At 41.0% G+C, this 27,500-nt stretch overlaps 2 protein-coding genes and 1 long non-coding RNA gene across 9 annotated transcripts in view; all 3 read right to left on the bottom strand.

The window, feature by feature from the left end:
- LOC135104246 (uncharacterized) overlaps nt 1-18,771 on the bottom strand; it is a 50,916-nt gene extending 32,145 nt beyond the window's left edge. The window contains exons 1-2 of the long non-coding RNA XR_010270346.1: nt 18,039-18,771; nt 17,810-17,895 (exon numbers count right to left, since the gene is read on the bottom strand). This is a non-coding gene — a long non-coding RNA (uncharacterized LOC135104246). The remainder of the gene's footprint in view (nt 1-17,809; nt 17,896-18,038) is intronic.
- Nucleotides 18,772-19,425: 654 nt separating this feature from the next.
- LOC135104242 (serine-rich adhesin for platelets-like) overlaps nt 19,426-27,500 on the bottom strand; it is a 181,132-nt gene continuing 173,057 nt past the window's right edge. For all 7 annotated transcript variants that reach the window (XM_064011411.1, XM_064011416.1, XM_064011413.1 and 4 more), the window contains 2 exons: nt 25,598-25,711; nt 19,426-25,380 (listed from right to left, as the gene is read on the bottom strand). In XM_064011411.1, coding sequence (XP_063867481.1) covers nt 25,708-25,711 — 4 coding nt within the window. In that variant the 3' untranslated portion in view covers nt 19,426-25,380; nt 25,598-25,707. The remainder of the gene's footprint in view (nt 25,381-25,597; nt 25,712-27,500) is intronic.
- Nucleotides 25,064-25,459, bottom strand: LOC135104522 (regulating synaptic membrane exocytosis protein 4-like). The gene has a single exon (XM_064012095.1). It carries the CDS (start codon nt 25,457-25,459, stop codon nt 25,064-25,066), a length of 396 nt encoding a protein of 131 aa, XP_063868165.1.

The raw sequence follows: 27,500 nt of genomic DNA, 5'->3' as shown, positions 1-27,500 counted from the left end.
TATATATATATATATATATATATATATATATATATATATATATATATATATATATATATATATATATATATATATATATATATATATATATATATATATATATATATATATATATATATATATATATATATATATATATATATATATATATATATATATATATATATATATATATATAATCTGAACTGGAAACTTGTTTGAGTTGATAGATGGAGGAATTGAGTTTTTGAGGCATTGAACAATACCAAGTTTGCTCTGCCCCAATCAGAAATTTTAGCATGAAATGTTTACTTCCTGAAGGGTTGGACATCTATGAAAAGATGTGGAAAAGTGCAGGGTGGTATCATCATTGTAAGAGTGGATAGGACAAGAAGTTTGGTTTAGATCATTAATGAATAATAAGAAGAGAGTGGGTGACAGGACAGAACCCTGATGAACACCACTGTTAATAGATTTAGGAGAAGAACAGTGACTGTCTACCACAGCAGCAATAGAACGGTCAGAAAGGAAACTTGAGATGAAGTTACAGAGAGAAGGATAGAAGCTGTAGGAGGGTAGTTTGGAAATGAAAGCTTTGTGCCAGACTCGATCAAAAGCTTTTGATATGTCCAAGGCAACAGCAAAAGTTTCACCAAAATCTCTAAAAGAGGATGACCAAGACTCAGCAAGGAAAGCCAGATCACCAGTAAAACGGCCTTGACGGAACCCATACTGACAATCAGATAGAAGGTTGTGAAGTGATAGATGTTTAAGAATCTTCCTGTTGAGGATAGATAGGCAGGAAATTAAAGCAATAGGATGGTAGCCCCTTTTCTGTTCCCTCCTACTTTCTCTATCCTCATTTCCGATCCAAAGCTGGATGCTGCGTCTATGTGCGCAATGACTTAACCTGCTCTCGTGCCCACGCTCTTGAATCTTCCGAGTTTTCCACCATCTGGCTATGACTACAGAGTCACTATCATACTAAATTTATCTGTGCTGTATACCTCTCACCTAACTCCTCTGATTATAAGAAATTCTTTGACTACTTGACTTCCAAAGTGGAGCACATTCTGACCCTCTTCCCTTTTGCAGAGATCTCCATTCTTGGAGACTTCAATGTTCACCACCAGCTTTGGCTTTCCTCTCCCTTCACTGACCATCCTGGTGAACTAGCCTACAACTTTGCTATCCTCCATAACCTAGAGCAATTGGTGCAACACCCTACTCGTATTTCTGACCGTCTTGGAGATACGCCCAACATTCTTGACCTTTTCCTGACCTCTAATCCTTCCACTTATGTTGTCACCCTTTCTTCTCCGTTGGGCTCCTCCGATCACAATCTCATATCTTTATCTTGTCCTATCGCTCCAATCACTCCTCAGGATCTCCCTAAGCAAAGGTGCCTCTGGCGTTTTGCCTCTGCTAGTTGGGGGGACCTGAGGAGGTATTTTGCTGATTTTCCTTGGAATGACTACTGCTTCCGTGTCAGAGACCTGTCTTTGTGTGCTGAGCGCATAACAGAGGTGATAGTGTCTGGCATGGAGGCGTACATTCCTCACTCTGTTTCTAGTCCTAAACCTTCTCAACCTTGGTTTAACACAGCTTGTTCTCGTGCTATACATGATAGAGAGGTGACCCACAAAAGGTACTAAGCCTTCCATCATCAGAATCTCATGCACTTTATATTTCTGCCCGGAAGCATGCCAAGTCTGTTCTCCAACTAGCCAAAAACTCCTTCATTAACAGAAAATGTCAAAACCTTTCAAGATCTAACTCCCCTCATGATTTCTGGCATCTAGCCAAAAATATCTCCAATAACTTTGCTTCTTCTTCTTTCCCTTCTCTATTTGAACCAGATGGCACCACTGCTATCACATCTATTTCTAAAGCTGAACTCTTTGCTCAAACCTTTGCTAAAAACTCTACTTGGATGATTCTGGGCTTGTTCCTCCCTCTCTCTCACCCTCTGACTACTTCATGCCATGCAGTAAAATTCTTTGCAATGATGTTTTCCATGCCCTCGCTGGCCTAAACCCTCGGAAGGCTTATGGACCTGATGGGGTCCCTCCTATTGTTCTCTGAAACTGTGCCTCCGTGCTTGCACCTTGCCTAGTCAAACTCTTTCAGCTCTATCTGTCAACATCTACCTTTCCTTCTTGCTGGAAGTTTGCCTACATTCAACCTGTTCCTAAAAAGGGTGAGCGTTCTAATCCCTCAAACTACCGTCCTATTGCTTTAATTTCCTGCCTATCTAAAGTTTTTGAATCTATCCTTAACAGGAAGATTCTTAAACATCTATCACTTCACAACCTTCTATCTGATCGCCAGTATGGATTTCATCAAGGACGCTCTACTGGTGATCTTCTGGCTTTCCTTACTGAGTCTTGGTCATCCTCTTTTAGAGATTTTGGTGAAACTTTTGCTGTTGCCTTGGACATATCAAAAGCTTTTGATAGAGTCTGGCACAAAGGTTTGATTTCCAAACTACCCTCCTACAGTTTCTATCCTTCTCTCTGTAACTTCATCTCAAGTTTTCTTTCTGACCGTTCTATTGCTGCTGTGGTAGACAGTCACTGTTCTTCTCCTAAATCTATTAACGGTGGTGTTCCTCAGGGTTCTGTCCTGTCACCACTCTCTTCTTATTATTCATTAATGATCTTCTAAACCAAACTTCTTGTCCTATCCACTCCTACGCTGATGATACCACCCTGCACTTTTCCACGTCTTTTCATAGACCTCCAACCCTTCAGGAGGTAAACATATCACGCAGGGAAGCCACAGAATGCTTGACTTCTGATCTTCCTAAAATTTCTGATTGGGGCAGAGCAAAGTTTGTATTGTTCAATGCCTCAAAAACTCAATTCCTCCATCTATCAACTCAACACAACCTTCCAGACAACTATCCCCTCTTCTTCAATGACACTCAACTGTCCCCCTCTTCTACGCTGAACATCCTTGGTCTGTCCTTTACTTATAATCTGAACTGGAAACTTCACATCTCATCTCTAGCTAAAACAGCTTCTATGAAGTTAGGCGTTCTGAGACGTCTCCGCCAGTTTTTCTCACCCCCCCGGCTGCTAACTCTGTACAAGGGCCTTATCCGTCCATGTATGGAGTATGCTTCACATGTCTGGGGGGATTCCACTCATACTGCTCTTCTAGACAGGGTGGAATCAAAAGCTTTTCGTCTCATCAACTCCTCTCCTCTAACTGACTGTCTTAAGGCTCTCTCTCACCACTGCAATGTTGCATATCTAGCTGTCTTCTACCGCTATTTTCATGCTAACTGCTCTTCTGATCTTGCTAACTGCATGCCTCCCGTTCTTTCGCGGCCTCGCTGCACAAGACTTTCTTCTTTCTCTCACCCCTATTCCGTCCACCTCTCAAACGCCAAGAGTTAACCAGTATTCTCAATCATTCATCCCTTTCTCTGGTAAACTCTGGAACTCCCTGCCTGCTTCTGTATTTCCACCTTCCTATGACTTGAATTCCTTCAAGAGGGAAGTTTCAAGACACTTATTCATCAATTTTTGACCACTGCTTTGACCCTTTTATGGGACTGGCATTTCAGTGGGCATATTTTTTTATTAGATTTTTGTTGCCCTTAGCTAGTGTCCTTCCTACATAAAAAAAAAAAAAAAAGTTTGAGGGATTAGAACGGTCACCCTTTTTAAGAACAGGCTGAATGTAGGCAAACTTCCAGCAAGAAGGAAAGGTAGATGTTGACAGATAGAGCTGAAAGAGTTCGACTAGGCAAGGTGCAAGCATGGAGGCACAGTTTCAGAGAACAATAGGAGGGACCACATCAGGTCCATAAGCCTTCCGAGGGTTTAGGCCAGCAAGGGCATGGAAAACATCATTGCGAAGAATTTTAATAGGTAGTATGAAGTAGTCAGAGGGTGGAGGAGAGGGAGGAACAAGCCCTGAATCATCCAAGGTTTGAGCGAAGAGTTCAGCTTTAGAAATAGATGTGATAGCAGTGGTGCCATATGGTTGAAATAGAGGAGGAAAAGAAGAAGCAAAGTTTATTGGAGATATTTTTGGCTAGATGCCAGAAGTCAAGAGGGGAGTTAGATCTTGAAAGGTTTTGACACTTTCTGTTAATGAAGTTTTTGGCTAGTTGGAGAACAGACTTGGCATGGTTCCAGGCAGAAATATAAAGTGCACGAGATTCTGGTGATGGAAGGCTTATGTACCTTTTGTGGGCCACCTCTCTATCATGTATAGCATGAGAACAAGCTGTGTTAAACCAAGGTTTGGAAGGTTTAGATCGAGAAAAAGTGAGGAATGTACGCCTCCATGCTAGACACTGTCACCTCTGTTATGTGCTCAGCACACAAAGACAGGTCTCTGACACGGAAGCAGTAGTTATTCCAAGGAAAATCACCTCTGTTATGTGCTCAGCACACAAAGACAGGTCTCTGACATGGAAGCAGTAGTTATTCCAAGGAAAATCAGCAAAATACCTCCTCAGGTCCCCCAACTAGCAGAGGCAAAATGCCAGAGGCACCTTCACTTACGGGGATCCTGAGGATCCCCCTAAGGATTGGAATGATAGGACAAGATACAGATATGAGATTGTGATCGAGGAGCCCAACGGAGAAGAAAGGGTGACAGCATGAGAAGGATTAGAGGTCAGGAATAGGTCAAGAATGTTGGGCGTATCTCCAAGACGGTCAGGAATACGAGTAGGGTGTTGCACCAATTGCTCTAGGTCATGGAGGATGGCAAAGTTGAAGGCTAGTTCACCAGGATGGTCAGTGAAGGGAGAGGAAACCCAAAGCTGGTGGTGAACATTGAAGTCTCCAAGAATGGAGATCTCTGGAAAAGGGAAGAGGGTCAGAATGTGCTCCACGTTGTAAGTTATGTAGTCAAAGAATTTCTTATAGTCAGAGGAGCTAGGTGAGAGGTATACAGCACAGATAAATTTAGTTTTGAGAGTGACTCTGTAGCCGTAGGCAGATGGTGGAAAACTCAGAAGATTCAAGAGCGTGGGCACGAGAGCAGATTAAATCACTGCGCACATAAACACAACGCAACATCCAGCTTTGGATCAGAAATGAGGATAGAGAGAGTAGGAGGGAACAGAAAAGGGGCTACTGTCAGTTGCCTCAGACACCTGAGTTTCAGTGAGGAAAAAGAAGATGAGGTTTAGAAGAGGAAAGGTGGTGTTCTACATTTTGAAAATTAAATCTTAGACCATGAATGTTGCAGAAGTTAATGAAGAAAAAGTTGAGGTGGGGTGTCAAAACACTAGGGCCGTCGACAGAAAGGCAATCCAACCTGGGGACATTTATGGTCCCCTCGCCCGATGGGGACTCCGAGGCTGGTGTAGGAGTCACCACGATTGATATATATGATAATTTTGAAATTTTTGAATGAAAGGTGTGTGTGTTATTAGGTGTTTATAGTTTTGTGTGGAGGAAGAGAGCTGCCTTTAGAGGACAGGCTGTGACTGCCCCCTTGTGTTGAGAGACACAAAGGGAAACATTCAGTGAGGTCACAGCTGGGTTTAATGATAAGTTCACAGCACCCCCTGAACAGTGCTTTAGACCTCACTGGGAGTAATTATCGTTTTGGCAGGTGTCTACTGCCTCCTCTTGCTACAGCAATTAAGCATTTATAGTGATGGAAAGTGAAATTGGTACAATGACTATCGGTGATAAATTGTGTGGATGAAGAATTACATGAGCAGGACTGTGAGGAGAAGCCAGTGTCCTTAGGACAGGAAGATAAAGCAAGGGTTGGACCCAGGAAGAGCCTGAATTGTTTTAACACATTTTTATTATATTCCAGGGATGTCACTCTCATACTATGAAAGTCAGATAAATTATATTAGATATATATATATATATATATATATATATATATATATATATATATATATATATATATATATATATATATATATATATATATATATATATATATATATATATATATATATATATATATATATATATATATATATATATATATATATATATATATATATTATATATATATATATATATATATCGTTTTATTGTATAGAGAATTGAGAGAATGTAATAAATTTATTATAGAATATATATTACCAGGAAGATCAAAGGGGGTAGATAGTATTTTAGATATGTAAGTGGAAGACTCTGGAATCCTGGAATAGGTTGCAGACAGAGGAAAAAGGAAAGGAGTCTGATGAGCTCATATACCCCTTGAGGAAAAGAGTTGATAGTGAACATCATCTTGTTAGTGCTAGATGACCAAGGAGATGATGAGATCAAGGAAAACTTAGGAGTCCCCTAAAGTTGTGGTAAAGGGTCCGTGGTATACACGGAAGTGGAAGTGTAGGGAAGGCTGACTCCAAGATGCCTTAGTTCCAGCCAAGACAGAGGAGCTAGCTGGTGACACTGAACACATTCTGGAGGATTGGTGATGTCCAAGGATGTCCTAGGCTCTGCAAGGTTGCCAAGTTAAACCTAAGGCTGAGGACTGGGTAGGGCACTCATCAGGCCCCTATCCCACCACCCCAGGACCAGGACAGGTTGGGGGGTAAATGGAGCAGCCAATAACCACCCAGAGGGTCAGGTCCTGAAAGGATTCATGAGCACAACTGTGCTAAGAGGTGAGAAAGCTGGAGACAACAATGCCGAAAGGTGCTGGAGCCTCCCGGTCACAGCAGTAACGAATGGTTGAAGAACTTTGGAAAAATTCTGAGGGGAGATGTGAAGTAGTAATGGATACTAACCCAAAACTCAAGTGGTTTTTTATTATTAATTTTTTAAGTGTACTTTGAACTTTTTAAAAATGTAAAGTCAGTGGGCTGCATCAGAGATTTTCAGACTTAGTAAGGGATGAGCCACATATCACTGTTTTTCATACTCAAAAACTCCTTCATTAATAGAAATTGTCAAAATCTTTCAAGATCTAACTCCCCTTATGACTTCTGGCATCTAGCCAAAAATATCTCCAATAACTTTGCTTCTTTGCTAAAAACTATACCTTGGATGATTCAGGGCTTGTTCCTCCCTCTCCTCCACCCTCTGACTATTTCATGCTACCTATTAAAATTCTTTGTATTGATGTTTTCGTTGCCCTTGCTGGCCTAAACCCTTGAAAGGCTTATGGACCTGATGGGATCCCTCCTATTGTTCTATGAAACTGTGCCTCTGTGCTTGCACCTTGCCTAGTCAAACTCTTTCAACTCTGTCTGTCAACATCTACCTTTCCTTCTTGCTGGAAATTTGCATACATTCAGCCTATTCCTAAAAAGGGTGACCTTTCTAATCCCTCAAACTACCATCCTATTGCTTTAATTTCCTGTTTTTTAATCTATCCTCAACAGGAAGATTCTTAAACATCTATCACTTCACAACCTTCTATCTGATCACCAGTATGGGTTCTGTCAAGGCTGTTCTACTGGTGATCTTCTGAATTTCCTTACTGAGTCTTGGTCATCCTGTTTTAGAGATTTTGGTGAAACTTTTGCTGTTGCCTTGGACTTTCTTCTTTCTCTCATCCCTATTCTGTTCACCTCTCTAATGCAAGAGTTAACTAGTTTTCTCAATCATTCATCCCTTTCTCTGGTAAACTCTAGAACTCCCTGCCAGCTTCTGTATTTCCACCTTTCTATGACTTTAATTCCTTCAAGAGGGAGGTTTCAAGACACTTGTCTTTCCATTTTTGACTACTGCTTTGGGCCTCAGTGGCCTTTTTTTATTAACTGGATTTTTGTTGCCCTTGGCCAGTGTCCCTCCTACATAAAAAAAAATACTGAAAAGGTGGATTTTATACTAGTTCTCCCAGAAAATCTCTCACAGGTACCCCACTCACCCCCTTTGTGTTTTTGAGAAGTGCATGTTAGAGGCCATTCATTCACAATGGCCAGGTAACTCACTGAATCAAGAATATTGGGCAAAAATTATGCCAAACCTAGGCAAAGGTTATTGGTTCGGTATAGGAAATGGAAGTATGGAACAGGATGGATTCTCAGGGACTAAGTAGTGCAGATGAAAATTGTGACCAATCAGCAGCCACCAGGCAGGTGCAGAGTAATACTTACACCCCAGCCTCATGACCCAAGCCACCATCTAAGCCCTCTCTGGTTATGACACCCATTAAGGAAGGACGTGCACTCTGTTACCAAGAACCTCAGTCCAGATATCCATTGCAGGCAAGAACAATGAGTTGGTGGCCATCATGTATTGACAACACCAACCCCCCCCTTATGAAGAGCAGCCAGCAGACAGGTGAAGCAAAAACGTTCCCCATAGGTGCTGTCAAGATGGACCAAGTCAACCATCAGGTAGACCATGTGAAGCCAGAGACCATGTGGACACCACGAGGCTACTAAGGACCATGAAGGGGAACTGCGAGGGCTACGTGCAGGCCTCCATCATGCTGTTACCTTTCTTCCTGCTGTGTCTTCACAGTACTGGTGAGTCCACGTGGCTATCTGTGGCCACCCTACACCTGCCTCCAGGAACTGAGTAGACGTCCACTCAACCATGATACAGATAAGCACTCCGGGATCAAAAGTACTTGTTAGCTTAGATAGTTAGCTGATAGTCCAGCCCCAAAGGGGACTCTTAATAGATTAGGATCCTCCTCAGTCTGGCTTTCATCTTTTGAGTGTTGCAGTAAAAGTATACATTTCTTGATTTACTCTCAATTAAGCCAGTAACTGATTATATTTTTGGTTCTAGTTCAGTTAAACACAACACACCCATAGCACTTACTATCATACTCGAGCTGTAGATGCCATCATTTGGAGCATTTCTAATGATTACACCACATGGCACAAATAACAAACAACTAGCAAACGAATTTTAAAAATTTATCTCGATTTCCTCACTCTTATCCTTCCTCTCAACATTGCATTGGGTCAATCAGTACTGCATGTGTGTTAGTATGCTGGTATGCTGGTACTGTGACTGTATTATGTCACCAGAGAAACTAATCTTGTGGCAGGTATTTTATTCACCTTTGTATTATTGACTGATATTTTTATTGCACAGGAAGCACATTGTTATATTATGTAATCAAATAAGGCTTTATGCTTGACACATTTATACTGCACATAGTGCCACTAATTCAAATGGCCTGTGTAGCTTGGAATTAGTATGCATGTAGCTCTCCACAAGGGTATGAAAGGCAGCAGGGGAGCTGCTACATCAGTTCTACCTTCATCATGGCATCAGACAGGTGCAGAGATTGCAGTCTGGGTCTTATTGACTTTTTCCTGGACTACAGTGGAAAACCCAGGGTTCTGTACATCTTAATTTTAAGAGTACTTCCAAATCTTTCTTGTTAGTGTGGTGTGCTGGTGTGATATTAGGTTAGATTAACATCCATAAGTGGGGTATGGGGAGGTGCAAAACCCCCTGGACAGTTTAAGTTAGGTAAAGTCAAAATGTTAAGTTAGGTTAGGTTAGATAATGTTAGGTTAAGTTACATTAGAATCTTTAAGGGGAGGCCAGGGAGGGCAAAGCCCCCCCCTGCCTAGTTTAGTTTAGGTTAGGTTAGGTAATGTTAGATTAGGTTAGTGACCCTAAGGAGGTTCCCAGAAGGGTGTGGGGGCAAAACCCCTGCCTCTGGTTAGGTTAGGATAGCCTAGAAATTTCTCATTTTCAAAATATGCCACTTATACTTTTCAGGAGTCAAAAATTTTTCATTTTGGCTTTCCCCGCCCCCAAAATCTCCAAGCTTGTTGGGGCTAGAAAAGAAAAGCAAGATAGGGTGTATAGTGTTAGATGCAATTTTACCTTACTTTTTTGGGGGTCACCTTTTGGTATATTTCAGTCTTGCAGTTTACATTAGTAAGCAAGATACACTCAATCTTTTGTTTTATGAATGTCTTTTTTATTTAAAATGTGACCAGGGAAACGATACATTAGGTTAGGAGAGAGAGAGAGAGAGAGAGAGAGAGAGAGAGAGAGAGAGAGAGAGAGAGAGAGAGAGAGAGAGAGAGAGAGAGAGAGAGAGAGAGAGAGAGAGAGAGAGAGAGAGAGAGAGAGAGAGAGAGAGACTAAGACTAAGTAAGCCTTGGTTAACACAGGGGTTAATAAATTCAACAAAACATAAATATCAGCTGTACAAACTATACAAACTAAGGTCAATTACAATGGACCACTACAAACATTACAGAAATTATCTAAATAACTTAATAAAACGCAAAAAATCTGAATATTACCTACAAAGGTTTGAAAATTTTAGACTTAACACAAAAAAAGTTTGGGAACTAATTACCGAAATAGAAAACATTAATAATAATAACAAGACGGTCTCCCACACACTACACTATAATGACACAGTCCTACACACTCCACATGAAATTTCAAATGCATTCAACACCTATTTTTCACAAATTGCACCTCAACTTAGCTCCCAGCTTCCTAGAGCTCAAAACTCACACATTTCTTATCTCAGAGGTAATTTCCTAAATTCCATGAATATTCCCATAGTGACAGGAAATGACATAGTCAGAGCTATTTCTGCCTTAAAAAATAAAAAATGCCCTACGGATGAAATACCTGTGAAAATAATCAAAGAGAACAAAAATCTTCTAGCAGAGCCACTCTCAAAATTATTCAATGATTCAATAAAAGATGGAGTTTTCCCTAATAGATTCAAGCTGGCAAAAATTATCCCTATCCATAAATCGGGAAGTAAAACTAATATCTCAAACTACCGACCAATCTCTATTTTACCAGTGTTCTCTAAAATATTTGAAATCATTATGAAGAACTTCCTCATGAACTACCTCAATTCACAAAAATTCTTAAATAATAGGCAATTTGGTTTCCGCCCCGGACTAAATACTTTTGACGCTATAAATGTGTTTACCTCTGACCTACACGATGCCTTGAATAAACATAAGTCTATAATATCCATTTTCATTGATTTCAGCAAAGCTTTTGACACAGTTGACCCAAACATTCTAATAGACAAATTACGTCACTATGGTATTCGCGGTTGTGTGGAAAATTGGTTCAAATCATATTTAACTGGCCGATCTCATTTTACATCCTACAATAACTCTTAATCAACCATCAAACCTATACATCTTGGCATGCCACAAGGTAGCATCTTAGGCCCTATTCTTTTCCTGATATATATCAACGATATCAGCAATGCCTCTACTGCTTTCAACATTATACAGTTTGCTGATGACTCCACCTTGTACATGATTGGTGATAAACCCACTGACCTAATCTACAGAGCCAACCTAGAATTATCTGCCTTTTCTGAATGGTGTCTTGCAAATCGCCTAACAATTAACACAGCTAAAACTTTCTACATGTTATTTACAAATACCACCACCAAATACCAACCCTTACCTAGACTTACCATATTAGATAAAGATATCACGCAAGTTTCTAAGACAAAATTTCTTGGAGTCACATTTGACAATAATCTTACCTTTAAATATCACATATCAAACCTTTGCCTAAAATTATCTAGATCAATAGCTCTATTGCTGAAAATAAAAAACTTTGTTCCAGTGGAAATTATGAAAATCATGTATTATGCCCATATATACCCACACTTAACCTACTGTACGAGTAATCCAATTTGGTCCACTACCTACCCATGTCATCTACAAAATCTAAACATCCTCCACAAGAAAATTATTAGAATCATGACTAATAGTGACTTCCTCCAACACACACCTCCACTCTTTAAATCTATGAAAATCCTTCAACTCTCTGACTTATCAAACTTCTCTATTGCATCATACATGTTCAAATTGATAAATTCCAACAACAACAATACCCTGACCCTAACTCATAACCACTCCACACGCTACAGGCATTCTCTACAGATTCCCCATCATACCTTAACTCTCTACCAACACTCTCTAATGTATAAAGGTCCCAAAATATGGAATAGCACCCTGTCACACATAAAAAATTAATTAAGCGTAAATATCTTTAAGAGAAAACTAAAAGAATATTTATTGTCTCAATACTGACACATCTTGTACTTCAATCAATTTTTATCAATATCAATTATTTTGTTTCTTGGTATTGTAACCAAATAGTTCATATCCTCTGTAACTAAAATAGTTTATAACCTCTAGTATATATACATATTTATTTCTGTTTGTTTAATTATTCTCAAAACTAATATTTGCTTGTTTATAATCAGATTCCACTTCAATTTTCTCTATTTCACATGTATAATTATGATTTTTCTCCTTTCCTTCCTGTTCTTGCAAAGCCATTTATCCCTAAATCTTTTGTCATTGCTATTAATTTTTTTTTTTTTACATTTTCTTCAATTAGATTTTTAGTTTAGTGTTGTTTTACATTTCAGTATTAAGTAGATATTAAGTGTGCCCAAAAAGCTTGTGCTTCATAAGGGGCTGTTTGTCTTTCAATTAATTGTACCTTAAGCTTATATATGTATTACAGACAAACATAATAAAGTGTTTAAAGTGTTTAAAGTGAGAGAGAGAGAATCCTAACTTGACCTGGTAACACTGCAAAGAAAATGCACAACTGGCAACTCAGACCTGCCAGACACGGCCCAGCCAGCTGGGGACCCTACGTCGACACTAGTGCCAATATCCTGGTTGTTGACAATTTATTTACTTGCACCAAAAAGAGCTGTTTTTCCCCTTAGACTTTTTAAGTCGGCAATCTCTACCCTACAACCCCACTTTCTTGCCAGGTCCCCAAGCTTGCTACTCCTGGAGAGGGGCAGGAACACAATATAGGAAGAGCAGTTATTGATAAAATTTACTGGAAAACTTCATAATAGTGAAAGTCATCAGATGACTCCTGGAAGAAGTCAATCAAGCCTGTGACACCAGCTACAAATTACACATTCTGGATCTTATGCTCATGTGGCCGAACCTGTGATCGAGGCTCCCTATTTTTACAGTGAAATCAAATCTTTGCTCTTCATCTATCCATAACTTTCTTTCAAACTCATGAACTGATTCAGCATTTACTACATTGTCTGGGAGGCTATTCCAATTATTCACCACTCTATTACAGAAAGAATACTTTCTGATGTTTAATCTTGCTCTTTGCTTGAATATTTTCTTTCCATGTCCTCGAGTTTCCAATCCTTTCTGCATCTTAAACAAACCTTCACATACATCTCTGTCTTACACTCCAGACAATTTTAAAGGTTTCCACCATATCTCCTCTTGACATCCTATATGCCAACATTGTTAGATCTAGTTTCTTCAACCTTTTTTCATAGGAGAGATCCTTTGGGCCTGGTACCAATTTTGTTGCCTTGTACTGAACCCTTTCAACAGCCTCCACATCCTTCTTCTTATAGGGACACCACACCTGATTGGCATATTCAAGGTATGGTTGAATCAATGCCACATACAAAGATTTAAATATTTCTTCATCCATGGTAATGAATGTCCTTCTTATTAAACCATCACATTTGCTTTATTTATTTTCTCCGCAAAATGTTAATTGAAATTGAAATTCTAGTCAATCTTTACTCCTAAATCTTCATCCATAGTATACTGAAATATATCTGTATTTGTTCTACCAATCCTCATCAAATTGCATTTCTTGGGATGGAACTTTAATAGTCATTTCTTTGACCATTCATACATTCTACTGAGATCTTGTAATTTCCTACAGTCACTCTCATCCTTTATCATTCTGAACACTATGGTATCATCTGCATACAAAAACATCTCACCATTCAGTATTATTTCCAGGAGGTTGTTAATATACATAACAAACAAGCACCGACTCCTGAGGCACTCCACTTATCACTTCCATCCAGTCTGAACTTGTACCATTTACAATTACCCGTTGTTTTCTTCCTCCAAGAAAATCCAAAATCCACTCCAAGATCACCTCCTACATTGAAGCTTTTTATTTTCTCCAGCAGTCATCTGTGAGGTACCATATCAAATGCCTTCTTAAAATCACAGTAAGCAACATCCACAACTCCTCCTTCATCTAATATACTTGCCCATTTTTCCATTACAGTTATCAGTTGAAGCACTGTTGAACATCCACTCATAAAGCCATATTGTTTCCTTGTGATGAGCTCATTTTCCTTAATAATTTTTCTTGTAAGGTCTCCATTAATTTACAAATTACACAAGTCAGACTAACTGGTCTATAATTTTCTGGGTCCTTTCTATCCCCCTTCTTGTGTATTGCCATAGTATTTGCAGTCTTCCAATCCTTGGGCAATTTCCCGTTTTATTGATAAATCAAATACAGTAAAATCCCTCTTATCCGGCATCAACGGGACCGCCGACATGCCGGATACTTGAATATTGCTGGATACTTGAATAGAAGTGAAATTATGTCCACAATCACCACCCAACACTCACGCATCTTACCATAACAAAGATCAGCTGATCTTAATCAGCAGCTGATCTGATCAGCTGCTTAAGTGTAAGCACAACACGCTTCCTCTTTTCTACAACTTTAGGCATGATGAAGGCGTCAGGCGATAAACAGTGCACACGCGGGACTGAGTCACTGAGTAAACACAGTGCAGTGGGCTGTGGATGGCGCAAAGCAGTGCGCTCTGGTGGCGAAGGAACAAAGTATGCCTCGCGCGGGAATTTTAATCAATTTTATGAGTACACATTGATTTTTTATTGATTTTAAGGCTCGGGGAAAAATGTGCCGGATACTTGAAGCTGCCGAATACTCGAATGCCGGATAAGAGGGATTTTACTGTGTGATTTGTAATGGACACGCTATTTCGTTCCTTGCCTCTTTGATTATCCTAAGGTGAAAACCTTCTGGACCTATTGCCTTGTCTCTTTTTAAATTGTCAATAGTGAGTTTAACATCTTCACAAGTAAACTGTATTTGTGTTAACATGGAAACATCCTTCACTTGTATGCTTGGTACATCTCCCTCAGGTTCCCTAGTGAACAATGTATTAAAGAACTCAGCTAACACTGTGGCTTTTTCTTTATCATTTTGTGTTTCTACCATTTTTTCCTTGTTGATATACAATTTTTTTTATACCAGCTGCAGTTTTTGTCTTTAACAGTACACATTTCCAAAATATTTTTGGATTTGATTTAACATTTTTGGCAATTACTTTCTCATTTCTTTTCACTACCCTCCTTGTTTCTTGTCTAATCTGGTTGTTGATTTGCCTGTACTCCACACCCACCAGGATGTACCCTCTTGTGTTTGTTTTCTCCTGCCTCATTCATTCTCTTCAGTCTCATCCAGTCTTTTTTTTTAATCTTGGACCACAATTTTTTATTCATTGTCAGATCTTGATTTGTTCTTTTCCTCAACTTCTTCCGACTTACAAACTCCTTTTTCAGAACACAATCATCGATAGCTTCCTGGAATTTCTTTTTAAACTTATCCCACATCACCTCTACATCTTTATAATTAAGATATTCATCCCACTTTATGGATAATAATCTGCCCAGTTTACTGTAGTCTGCTTTTCCATATAAGTACACATGTTTTTTTATACTCTTCCTTCTGTGGTTCTATACTCACAGCCATGGTCACCTTTCCCCAACAGGCTTCCAATCTTAATATTCTCTAAGTACACCATCATCTGTAAATATCAAATCAAGAGTATTTCCATTTTCACCTCTAAACCTTGTAACTTCTGTAATGTGTTGAAGTAATGTGATGAAGTAAGAAGCAGTCATGAACTTTTTCAATAAGTTAAGTTTTCCCACTTTATATTAGGCAGATTAAAATCTCAAACTATTAGCTTATGCCTTGTGTCATATTCACTGATTTCTTGTAGCAACCCTAACATTCCTTCATTATTTCCCAATTGACTATTTGGACTCCTGTATATAGATACCAGCAGAACATCATTAAATTCACCTTTAATTTTTGTTACAATATATTCACAAGCTTCATTTTTAAGCCCTATTAGGTCATGCTGGATATTACTTTTAATATATAACAGTGTACCCCTACCCAACTCCTCCTGTAACAAATTTTTATCATACATCTCGTTACCATCAGTCTTATATTCCACTTTTTCTCTTTTAAATCTAAAAAAATTAGGTTTTACTTCTTAAATAGCAATTACACTAGGTGTTTGTTCTTTGCATATTCTTGATTTAAGTTCATCAATCTTATCTTTGCTAAATACATCCATGTTAGAGAACCAAATATAAAACTCATTTATTCTATGTATTTTTTTTTTCTTTTTTGCTTTGATCTACATACCCTTTTCTTTTACTGCCTTGATTAACAAATGTGCTAAATTCTATTTCCTGCCCAAGAATCTCTCTACATTGCATTTTTGTTTCTTTACTTACTGTCTTCTCTTCGCTTTCAGAATATATCTGTTCCATGGACTTCCCCTGACAACATAGTAGTTTCGCGAACTCTGCTCATCTTCATTCCTCTTCTTAGCCTCTTCCTTCAGTTTGCTGTCTTTCTTTCTTTCCTCCTTGGTCATATCATGCGATATCCCAACTTTACCAAAAATCTTCTTTTTTGAGTCCTTCAGTTTGAACAAATTTCTCATAATTCTTTCTTTCATACCTCCTCTGAGTTCTACTAGTATAGATCTTGGCTTTGCTCAGCCTGATTCTCCCCCATATTTGTCAATCCTTCTTATCTCCTCGATGTCACTTTCATAACATGTAATCCCCAATTCACTGCATAAATTGATAACTATCAACTGATCATGCCTTATCTTTTCTTCTATTATCGACATATCCATATCATCAAACACTTGCTCAGGGATCTAATACTGAACAATATTGTTTTTCTTGTCCATGCTACCTTGTACTTCCTTTGTTGCTTTTCTTAAAACATCTTCATTCTGTAACTGAGTACTATATTTAAGATGGGTACTACCTCCTTCTGCCCCAACCACATCCACAACTTCACTGAATGCCAATTTACTTAAATCCTCTCGGACTTCACATTGCACTTTCTCTTTTACTTCATGATAGATCTTATCCTTTACTGCAGTTTGCCATTTATCTTGATTGCATGTATCTAATTTACCCTTTACAGATGCTTCTACAAGTTGTTCCACATGGTCCCTGTGTGTATTCGTAGCTTCACTAAATTCTTCCCTCATTTTCATTTGGACCTTATCATGAACCTTGCCTTTAACTTCATCTAATTCAAATTATTATTTCCTTCACATCAGTATTTCTAGGCATACTAGTCACAATCTCTTAATTTTTCCAAGTCCGCCTTTAATCCAGCTAATCTATCATAGGTTTTATCTTCAAGACCATCCATACGTTTTTCCATCTCATCCTGTCGCTTAGAAATTTTTGTCATTCATGATCACTTTGCCCACAATTGTGTTGCACTTCGAGCAGTACAAATTAATGGCATTCTCCTCAGTCTTCATCAAAAATTTGTACATCACAGTAACGTTTTCACACAATATATAATGCTATACATAACATAAATTACATTCTAATGCCTTGTCAGAATCACTAACCTTAATCTTACAAATCGGGCAAACATCCTTTTCAAATGTTTTGTTTACGACCTCCATCTCTGCCAACACTCAGCTGATCCGACTCATCACCTCCCACCTTTCGTTCAACAAGGATGCCTCCAGTTTCCCTTCCTTCCATTTTGCTTGACGTAGTACTCCTTCTAATACTCATGTTGAGTTCCTTCAGTTACTTATTATAGACTACAACAGCCAATTCAAAAAAAAAATAAGATCAAAACTTAAAAGACCACGACCACCATCCTAAACGCCACGCATTATTTCAGTATAGGTGATTCAGTCAGCAGCTTACGTGTTCAGTGGTTCACATGATCTCTACACACTACTTACACTGAAAAAAATGTGACCACTCGTGAGTTCTACACATGGCAAGCTCAAGTAGGTGCACAAATTAGGACTGAGGAACGAAACATGTACCAACCTGACTGCACACTGCCGGCGTTGCTCACGGCGCTGCTAGGCTGGAGGTGACATGGCTCCCTTCATCATGGCCAGAGAGAACAGCAGCTGTTGCCCAGCGAAGCAGCCATAAGCATCACAATTTTACTAACAAAAACTCCCATGCTTTGAGGGTATAGTAGACATATACTTAGACTATTAATACGCTACATGAAAGGAGTACAAAACAGAGCACTTACTAGCCTTCTCACCTGACTAGTTCACGTGGATTGCAGTGGTGAGGTCTGGCGGCGCAGCGCGCCACCTGCTGGCCGTTGTTGCTTTGCGAGGGCTACCAGTGTACCAACCTTACTCAAGAATAAAATGTAACATCCTTGCCCTCCAAGTTACGAATTCAGTTATCATCACATTAGAACTTTATTTACATTCTGTCATTTATTTATTTTACCTAGTGCCACAAGGCAATCTAAACACCACGTAATGACGAAATATCTAACGAAGTATCGAAGACCCTGTAACGAGATACTTTATCAAATATCTACGAGTGATTGTTTACTTATCATCACACGGGGCCTTGTTTCTGCTCTTCAAGTACCATTTTGTAATTCACTATAAATCTTAATCAATTCCAAGCATTTTTCACTGCAGTATCTTGAAAAATAAATAAAACTTGTGTCTGCCAATGACACAAACACTTATTGTCTCGTTGCATCACTCTTTTACTAGATTTCTCCTTGCAGTGAAGCAACATTCTTATGATAATTTTCACTGCATCATTTAATTTAATCTTACAGCGAGACTCAAAATGCTACATAATGACGAAATGAGGAAAAAGGTATTGGAGATATGGTAACAAGGTATTTCAGTAATTGACTACGGTAGGCTGTCCAAGGTTTTTACGTTACCGAGGTGCCGGTCTTGCGACGATGGCGATCATGGACCTCCACCTACTACCTGCCATCCTTACGATCTCCGACTCGATGAATCTTCTCCCGATGCCCTCCAATAAGCTATCCAGAAATTTTATATCTTGAAAGCCTTCATCTGAGAGAGAGAGAGAGAGAGAGAGAGAGAGAGAGAGAGAGAGAGAGAGAGAGAGCCTTCGCGTATATAGGCAACGCATTTTCATTAACAGCCTCTGCCGCTCAGTAAATATGAAAAAAAAAAGCAGAAAATAAAATAATTCCTATAATCCATTCTCCACTTACTGGATAAAAACATACCTCGTCATGGGGTCCACTTATTTTGTGAATGAGAAAATTTATTTTTAACTAATATAAATTTCTCAATTATCAGTGTACGTTCATCTCTTTGTTTTTGATTTATGAGATGAAACACATACTCGTTCATGATTAATTGTCCATTTATTCAGTAACTACCAGGACGGGAACATGAAGGACGGCAGCCAGGAACACAGGGGCGAGGCAGGCTGCCGGATCAAGGTGGAACAGTTGACACTAGCTCAATGATCGCTATCTAAACTAAACTGGTGTATGATGGAGGCAGAACGCGTGTGACCTATTTCCCCAATAATCACAGGCTTCTGACGCATTTGAGGTATAATTTCTACGTATACCAAGACGTGATTACCATTCCGCACGCTTAACCTATACCTTTGATTTAATAAACCTCATCATATCAAACTTTTCCTTTTATTGAAACATGGGTGTGTTGGATCAATGGCCCAACAGTGAGACGCACACCAACATGTACAATCCAGCTAACCAACACTGAACAATAATCAGAAGGGAGAGTCTTATATGTATATATAACAGCATCTGAGGCAAGTATCACATCACGATCAATACAGAGGTGGTGCCGAGGCCGCCCAGGTGACGACGAAAACTACACGCTGCCAGTCTCGCATCCAGAACTCCTATAACTGACTGACTCACACCAGGGGAGGCTGGCCAAGGATTACCACACATGATTAACGGGAGAGCACCCCAGTACCTGTGTGATGGAACGCTCACTGGGAATACACATAGTAAGAGGAAAATGACAATTTAAGGCCTCATGCTAGCCGAACCCTGTTTTAGTGAGGGCTTCCGACATATGGGGCGTTGAAAGGAACACTGACGGAGGAGGAACAGTGTCTCGGTGGCCCTGAATGCACGCTGCTCGGCATCACTTTGGGCAGACTGGCGGCGTTCCCCCCACCTCCATCTACCGGCACACTTGGGCAGCCTCTCTCACCCAGCAACAATATACAAATGGTCTAACCTAAAGCTGCACATAGGCTGTTCTTTTCATCGCCCGAGAGGGAGGCGACGAGCACAGGGAATGGCGGCGGCGGACTTTCCAGCACCGCCCGCCGCCCTTGCTCCTCATTCTCTCCTCGCAGATCAGAGCTATAAGTGATACCCTAGACTAGGACATATGAAGGCAAACAACAGAAATATAATGGTCACTGAAATGAAGATGTTTACATTATGAAAAGACAACACGTATATTAAAAAGATGACGCACCACAGGTTAGGTCATCCTCAAGTCTGTCTGGCAATGGGGTCGGCCGAGCGCATGAGCGAAGGATCTCGTCTGGGAAGGATTGAACTGACATGTGCCTACCCATCCTTCCTGAAGCGAGATGGTGGACATGGAGCAGTCCAAAGGTGCTCGACCATAAAAGATAACCAACAGTTGATGCATGCTTCCACTACCTGACCTTTAATTCCTTCCCTTCCCCCACCAATATATCCTCAGGTTAGATCACCCGTCATAAACAGGGCGAATGAACGGCCTCATTACAGCCAGGTAGCTAAATGAATCGCTCCGGCCGGACTATATATGAGACTAATAATCACTCCTATAATGTAAGACTTGAGGTTGCCTTCACTCACGCGAGGAGAGAGTGCGTCGTTGTGATAAAAGGAGATCCTTTATAAAGTTGTAACACCATAAAGTGACAGACAAAAGTCAACAGCAACGTGACAAACCTGGTAGAAAGACAACTTGAAGGCAACAGGTGGTAGATGATAACGAGTGACAAGCGGGAGGTCGCGTGTCCCACTGTGAATACGAACACCTCGATTAATATCCAAGAGGAAAGAACGTGATGACGTATACACCGGAAAGTAATAATGTTATACGGATTCGGTTGACAAAACGACACGCAATGTAATTTGCCTAAATATCTAGTGTGTACAGAGAATCACTTGTTCGATATCGACATTGTGAGGACGCGAGGAGGTACCAGTCCAGGGCTGAGCGAGGGAAGGGAGGGCAGGATGACAGCACTCGGGAGCCTTAGAGGACAGGAGGGGAAGGAATAATTTGAGTGAACGAAACCGGATTAATGACACCATCGAAGAGCGACTATTAGCACGCACTTCCCAACTCTGTAGCGTGCAGTTAAGGGAAAAGTTTCCGATACTCGTTCCCTCGCGTCGCGTTGTGCATGTGTGGCGAGGAGAGGTCCAGCGAAGGAGGAAGCATGCGACTTTCTGACGTGCCAAAGTCGCAGACAAATAAAATACCTACTGTAAAGGAGGGAGATAGGTAGCCTTGTTGACTGGTATTTCCTCTCGACCCTTGAGTTTCGCCTGTGGAAGAAGGGACCTGGAGCCTGTGTATTCACGCTTTTGGAGACGGAGTGCATAGTTTGATGCAAGTCTGGGTGAGGAAAACGGTGGGTTGTTAAGAAAGGAACGAAAACGAGAGAAGTGCGGTGAGAGAGCCGAAGGGGTGGACAGAAGTGGGAAGGAAGTGGTATGGAGAAATGTAAAGGAAAGTGAAAGGAGAGAGAGAAAAGGCAAGAAAATAAAACATGAGAATAAGGAGCGTAGGAATGGGAAAAGTAATGAAAAAAGAAAAAAAAGAGGCGAGGATAAGTGATTAGGTAGAAATAGGGAAGAAAAGGAGGCCAGGAAGAGACGTGAGAAAAAAGGTAGTGGAAAAGAAATAATGGCGAAGAATGGGGGAAAAAAAAGAAGAGAAGAGTGGAGGAGAGGAGAGGAGTGGAGAGGAGATAAGAGAAGAGGAGGGGAGACGAAAATGAAGGAAAAGAGAGGAAGAGAAGAGAGTAAAGAGAGGATAGGTGATAAGGACAGGAAAAGGACGAGAAAGAGCAGAAGATAAAAGAGTAGGGAGTTGGTCGCTGTTCGAGGGAGGTTTGGAGGTTCATAATGTTCCCTATATAACACAGCTTCCGACAGCAGGCCCACGTACGTACAACGGTCGCACACATAGCTACGACAGAGTAACACTGTCTACTCCACCACAATTATGTTACAATATTTATAATGTTTATATATATATATATATATATATATATATATATATATATATATATATATATATATATATATATATATATATATATATATATATATATATATATATATACACACACGAGGGGCTGTGTGGCTGTGTTGCGTGACCGAAGCTGATGACAGACATACAGCCCACAGCCTACAGCAACAAACACACACACACACACACACACACACACAAGAAAAAAAAGTAAGGAGACAGGACAACATGAGCTTATCTTAACTCATGTATGTATATCATACCTAGACACACACACACACACACTATCTCGTTTTACATCCCAAAAATATTCTGTGAAAAAATTATAAAGACTCCCTCGAGATTTTTCTCTCCCTCACACATCGCAAGCACTCTCTTACCCTCTCTCCCTCGCTCTCTCAATGCTCCGGTCCTTCACCTGCTTCCTCACGGATCATCTTCCACTCGCTCTCACAGGAACGTTCCAAAAGAAGATAACAAAACTCCCTTCTCAAAAAGCACTCCTGAAACGCCTCACCACACAGGACAAACTCCTTGATTGCAGACGCCAGGCATTCTATAAATATAAACGTAAACACTTGTAGCTCCACACACTCACAGATTTAATCCCTCGGCAAACAATAACATGGAACAACAAGTGGTGCAGAAAACGAAAACGCATCCACACACACACAGCGAGAGAGAGAGAGAGAGAGAGAGAGAGAGAGAGAGAGAGAGAGAGAGAGAGAGAGAGAGAGAGAGAGAGAGAGAGAGAGAGAAATAAAGAGATACATAACAAAATAATAGATATATTAGGAACATGTTTGAATATAAAAGATATTCCAAGAAAATTAGAGAATAAAATATCAGAATATTACGGCAAAAGAAGAAATGAAACTGTCCAGTACACACACACACACACACACACACACACACACACACACACACACACACACACACACACACACACACACACACACACACACACACAATCCTGTGGAGGAGCAGCTGTATAAACAGAAAGACAAAAATAAACACTAGAAAATGTTTTTTTTATTGCATGAACGTTCAAAAAGATAAAACAAAACGTATAGAGAAAACACCCCCATGCACCCCACACCCAACTACCTATCAACACACACACACACACACACACACACACACACACACACACACACACATCACCATTTTAAGCACTCCTTCACCATTCTAAGCACTCCTGCAGTTTCCAGGAAAACAATTTACTGTTGCTTACTTTGTAAATAAAAAAAGCAACACCTGACGATTACATAAACTTTGAAATTCCCATCCCTAACGTTTTACCTGCATCACTGGCCTAAAGACGCGTGAAGGAAACATACGAGAGTGAATTAATAGGAAAGTAAATAATAATAGCATCGCCTTCCCTCCACCTCGGTAATATAATAAAAAGGAGTCGCGCTAAGTCGAAGGTAATTACTAATGCATGAAGTAGGAGCGGGAGTAGGAGTTTACATTCATGTCTCTCTTTGTGCGAGGAAGGTTCGGAAGAGCGGAGCTTTTTCGTCTGGAATCAAGTTTGCAGAGTCAATGATAAAGACTAGTGCTTTGTTCATAACCCCCTCCCCAAAACACACACACACACACACACACACACACCTTTCTTTTCCTCCCGGTCGTCCTTCTTTTTCTCCTGCACCCAGTACTTTGTAAATGCTTCATAAAATAATCGTAAGGCAAGGATGATCTTTGCCACTGTATCTCAAATTATCTCTCACCTACCTCTCCTCCCCTTTCTCTCGGGAAAATTCTTTGGAATAACGGTAGTAGATGAAAAAAAAAAATCTCCACCATCCCCAGAGCAAACATGCTTTACAGCCCCTCCCAGCCCGTGTCCCGCCCCTGGACTTCTTGTCGACTGTCGGGCGTGGGAGTCGCGCCCCCCATCGGAAGGTACTACAATGTTTGGTGGCGGTGGCTTAGGAAAAAAAAGCGATAACAATGAAAAAGAAGAAAGGATAATAGTGATGTCGTTTTTGAGATTGTGGCAACAAATATAAATATCAGTAAATTGTAGCCAGAAACATACGTCAGCTCACACACACACGCACATGAATATTAGGAATGTGTTTGTGATTGTCATGGTCACCGAACGTGGTGAAAAGTACGACAAAAATATTATAGATTACGAAAAGACAAAACACACAGATAGACGAACACACAGTGCTGTCGATAAACGGATATAGATAAGGAAATCAACTAATGAAATTTCTCTAACAAGCTAAAGTCAATTACCTTCAACACACACACACACACACACACACACACACACACACACAGCTTACTTTCACCTTGGTCGGGAAGAGGCGAGAGTTTGTGCATGCGATCAGACCTTGGCGAGTCTGAGGCAGAAAGGCAACTGAAACGGCGACTAGAGTAGGGGATGCGGGGAGAGAGAGAGAGAGAGAGAGAGAGAGAGAGAGAGAGAGAGAGAGAGAGAGAGAGAGAGAGAGAGAGAGAGAGAGAGAGAGAGAGAGAGAGAGAGAGAGAAAGCTATAATGTCGCCCTTTTGGTGTAATATAGCACCAAGCAGATCCCAGGAATGCCTCAGAGGGTCAGCAGGCAACTCACGTGCCCGCGCGTCACCTGTGCCTTCCACTAGTGTGCTTCTGTTACAGTTACCCATCGCCATTTTCATTTTCTGCTGAAGGTGTGTGTCGAGTAGTAGTAGCAGTAGTAGTAGTAGGGCCGAGGAAGTGGTGGCACTTCTACAGCCATTTCTCATTGCTATGTACAACAGGAGATAAAGGGAGAGTTTCCAAGGGTGTTTCTTGAGGTGTGTGTGTGTGTGTGTGTGTGTGTGTGTGTGTGTGTGTGTGTGTGTGTGTGTGTGTGTGTGTGTGTGTGTGTGTGTATGTATGTGTGTGTGTGTGTGTGTGTGTGTGTCTAGCGGCGCCCAGTCCCCACCCTCCTTCTGGCGAACTTGGAGGAGTGTCAATAGTAGGTGAAGAAGGAGAAGGGAGAGGAGGAGGAGCATGGCTGTGGGAGTAGTCAAGGCGTTCCCTCGCTAGCGCACGCTGTCTCCGGAATCCGAGTCGACCCGCACTACGCTGCTGACTGGCAGGAGGCGGTACCACCCGTGCTGCGTCTTGTGGCCCCGCTCCAGCTTAGACAGGTTGATCTCCGCCACACCCATGCCGATGTTGTGCTCGAAGCCCCGCTGCCGCTCCCACACCATCACCAGCAGGGACCGACCGAGGGCATCACTGGCGGCGTAGCGGAGCGTCTGGTTGTATTGGGGCTCCTGGGAATGGCGCGTCACCCGGGTCTTGCGCTTCTGTATGCGGCGATCACCGTCCTTCAGATAGGTCTTCACGTAGGTGTCTGTGAGGCCAATCGTAAGAGTTAGACTGGTGCAACCAAGTTTGTCTACTGGGTGTAAGTCTGCATTCTTGTGTAACATATTTCCAGGCTAATTTGAATAAACATGAGTGTATTCACTAAAGAAGATGAGATACAATAATAAAATAGCTTTGGAACAACAAACAGATAAGCTCTGATACCACCTCCAAAACAAGACCTCCTAAGAAATGAGACTTGCCTGGTTCCTGCCCCGACGCGGCTGAGGGGAGTCCCCGCGCGTGGCTGACCTCGACCTCCAGTTGGCCCTTGGTCAGCGTGAGCGACAGATAGATCTCCCCTAGCGTGAAGTCATCTGTGTGGGGTGCAGGTGAGGAAAGTGTGAGAGGTGGGCAGGGAACGAGGAAGGGTATGTTGGGGAGAGGCTGGGACTTGCTCCGTGTTATTCTATACAAAAAGGACGGAGTGGTGGGGAAGATTAATGAACGAGGGGATGTGGAGAGGGTAACGGGAGAGGAAGTGGCGTTGGACATATAAGGTTTTCTTCTTCAGTGTTTATCCTTATGACTGTTTTGCAGATATATGGCAATGTTATTCCTAAGATCTACGGGTAGAGTCGTTGAATGGCTTCTGTGACATGAACTGAGTAAGCCATTAACGTTTCATTTTTTTTCCTGATGATGAGAGCAGCTACGCTAGGAGGACACGAGAACACACACAACAAAGAGGAGGACTTTGGACTAGCGCACACGACATGCCGGCTACAGTCCACACGAGGAACTGGGCGGTGGGCAGGTGTGGGCTGGGGATGGGGGAGGGAAGGTCTCCGCTGGGCTCCACCTCTCGCCACATCACATCCACTGTGTAGGGACTCGTCTAACATCTAAACCCTAAAAAATGTTGTATTCGCGTGCTGGAAAATATTACCCCAGTTCGCCCAAAAAAGAGGCAAACTAACTGAATACAGCAACAGCGGACTAAAGCAAGAGGCGGCGAGGCAAGGCTGGGCGTGCTGTTGATACAATGAAAAAAGAAACAGGTGAGCAAAATAACCTAGTATAGCGACTAAGACCAAGGCGAAGAAGGTCCGGGCAACACTAAGGAGCAGGACAGAAACTTTACCTTTGAGTTCATTTGGGAGCTGAAGACGGGACAATGTGACAAATTGGTCAATGTACAGCGGCAATTCAGAATATCAAAATGTTGTTAATACTATGCTTAATTTACAGTGCAGTGCAAACTACCAGTAATATAAATCAGTACTGTGCTGGCGGGAAGTACGGCTCATTATTGTTTAATGTTTGTTATATTTGGATTAATGACGACTCGAAGGGAAAAATGTATTCTTCTCGCGATTATCAATAAATTGTACTTATTTAGAATAAAGTGCAAAAAATAGTAATTTTTGTTAACTTGCCAAATTTCCATAAACACTGACATAACTTCATAAAGATAAAAAAAAAAATGATGAATAAATAAAAAAAATGGTAAATAAATAACAACTTCGTCCCCTAATATTTACAGTCTTCATTGTTTATTTTTGAAAGCAACACAAAGACAAAAAATAAGTAATTGAGAGAACAAAGTGTGATGAGCGGGACTGAGGGCGTGTTGACAAACAAATGAGACAATAAGCAGGTCTTCCTTGCACAGCAATATATAGATTCAAACACTAAGAGGTGCAATAAAGCTCATTAAGAGTTACAGGTGCGAGAAAAGGCTTCTATAATCAACGGGACAAGTATAATAGGTGGCTATGTACTCTGGGCGGCCAGTACGTAACGTCTCGCTAACCAAACACAGAAAGGAACGGTGCAACGGCAACTGCGGTGACGGCGGCGCTGACGAAGGGGCGGCTTAGGATGGGCGTGGTCGGGGAGGCGAATGGGCGGCTACACACACACACACACACACACACACACACACACACACACACACACACACACACACACACACACACGCACACACATCTTTCTTGTGTCAAGATTAGATTCACGTAAGTCTGAAGTGATGCACCGATATGCAAATAACTCTCTCTCTCTCTCTCTCTCTCTCTCTCTCTCTCTCTCTCTCTCTCTCTCTCTCTCTCTCTCTCTCTCTCTCTCTCTCTCTCACACACACACACACACAAACTTTTCAGCTTC

Source organism: Scylla paramamosain, chromosome 10 (genome assembly GCF_035594125.1).
Source record: "Scylla paramamosain isolate STU-SP2022 chromosome 10, ASM3559412v1, whole genome shotgun sequence".
NCBI classification, from domain to species: Eukaryota; Metazoa; Arthropoda; class Malacostraca; order Decapoda; family Portunidae; genus Scylla; species Scylla paramamosain.
This window is presented reverse-complemented; position numbering and strand designations above follow the sequence as displayed.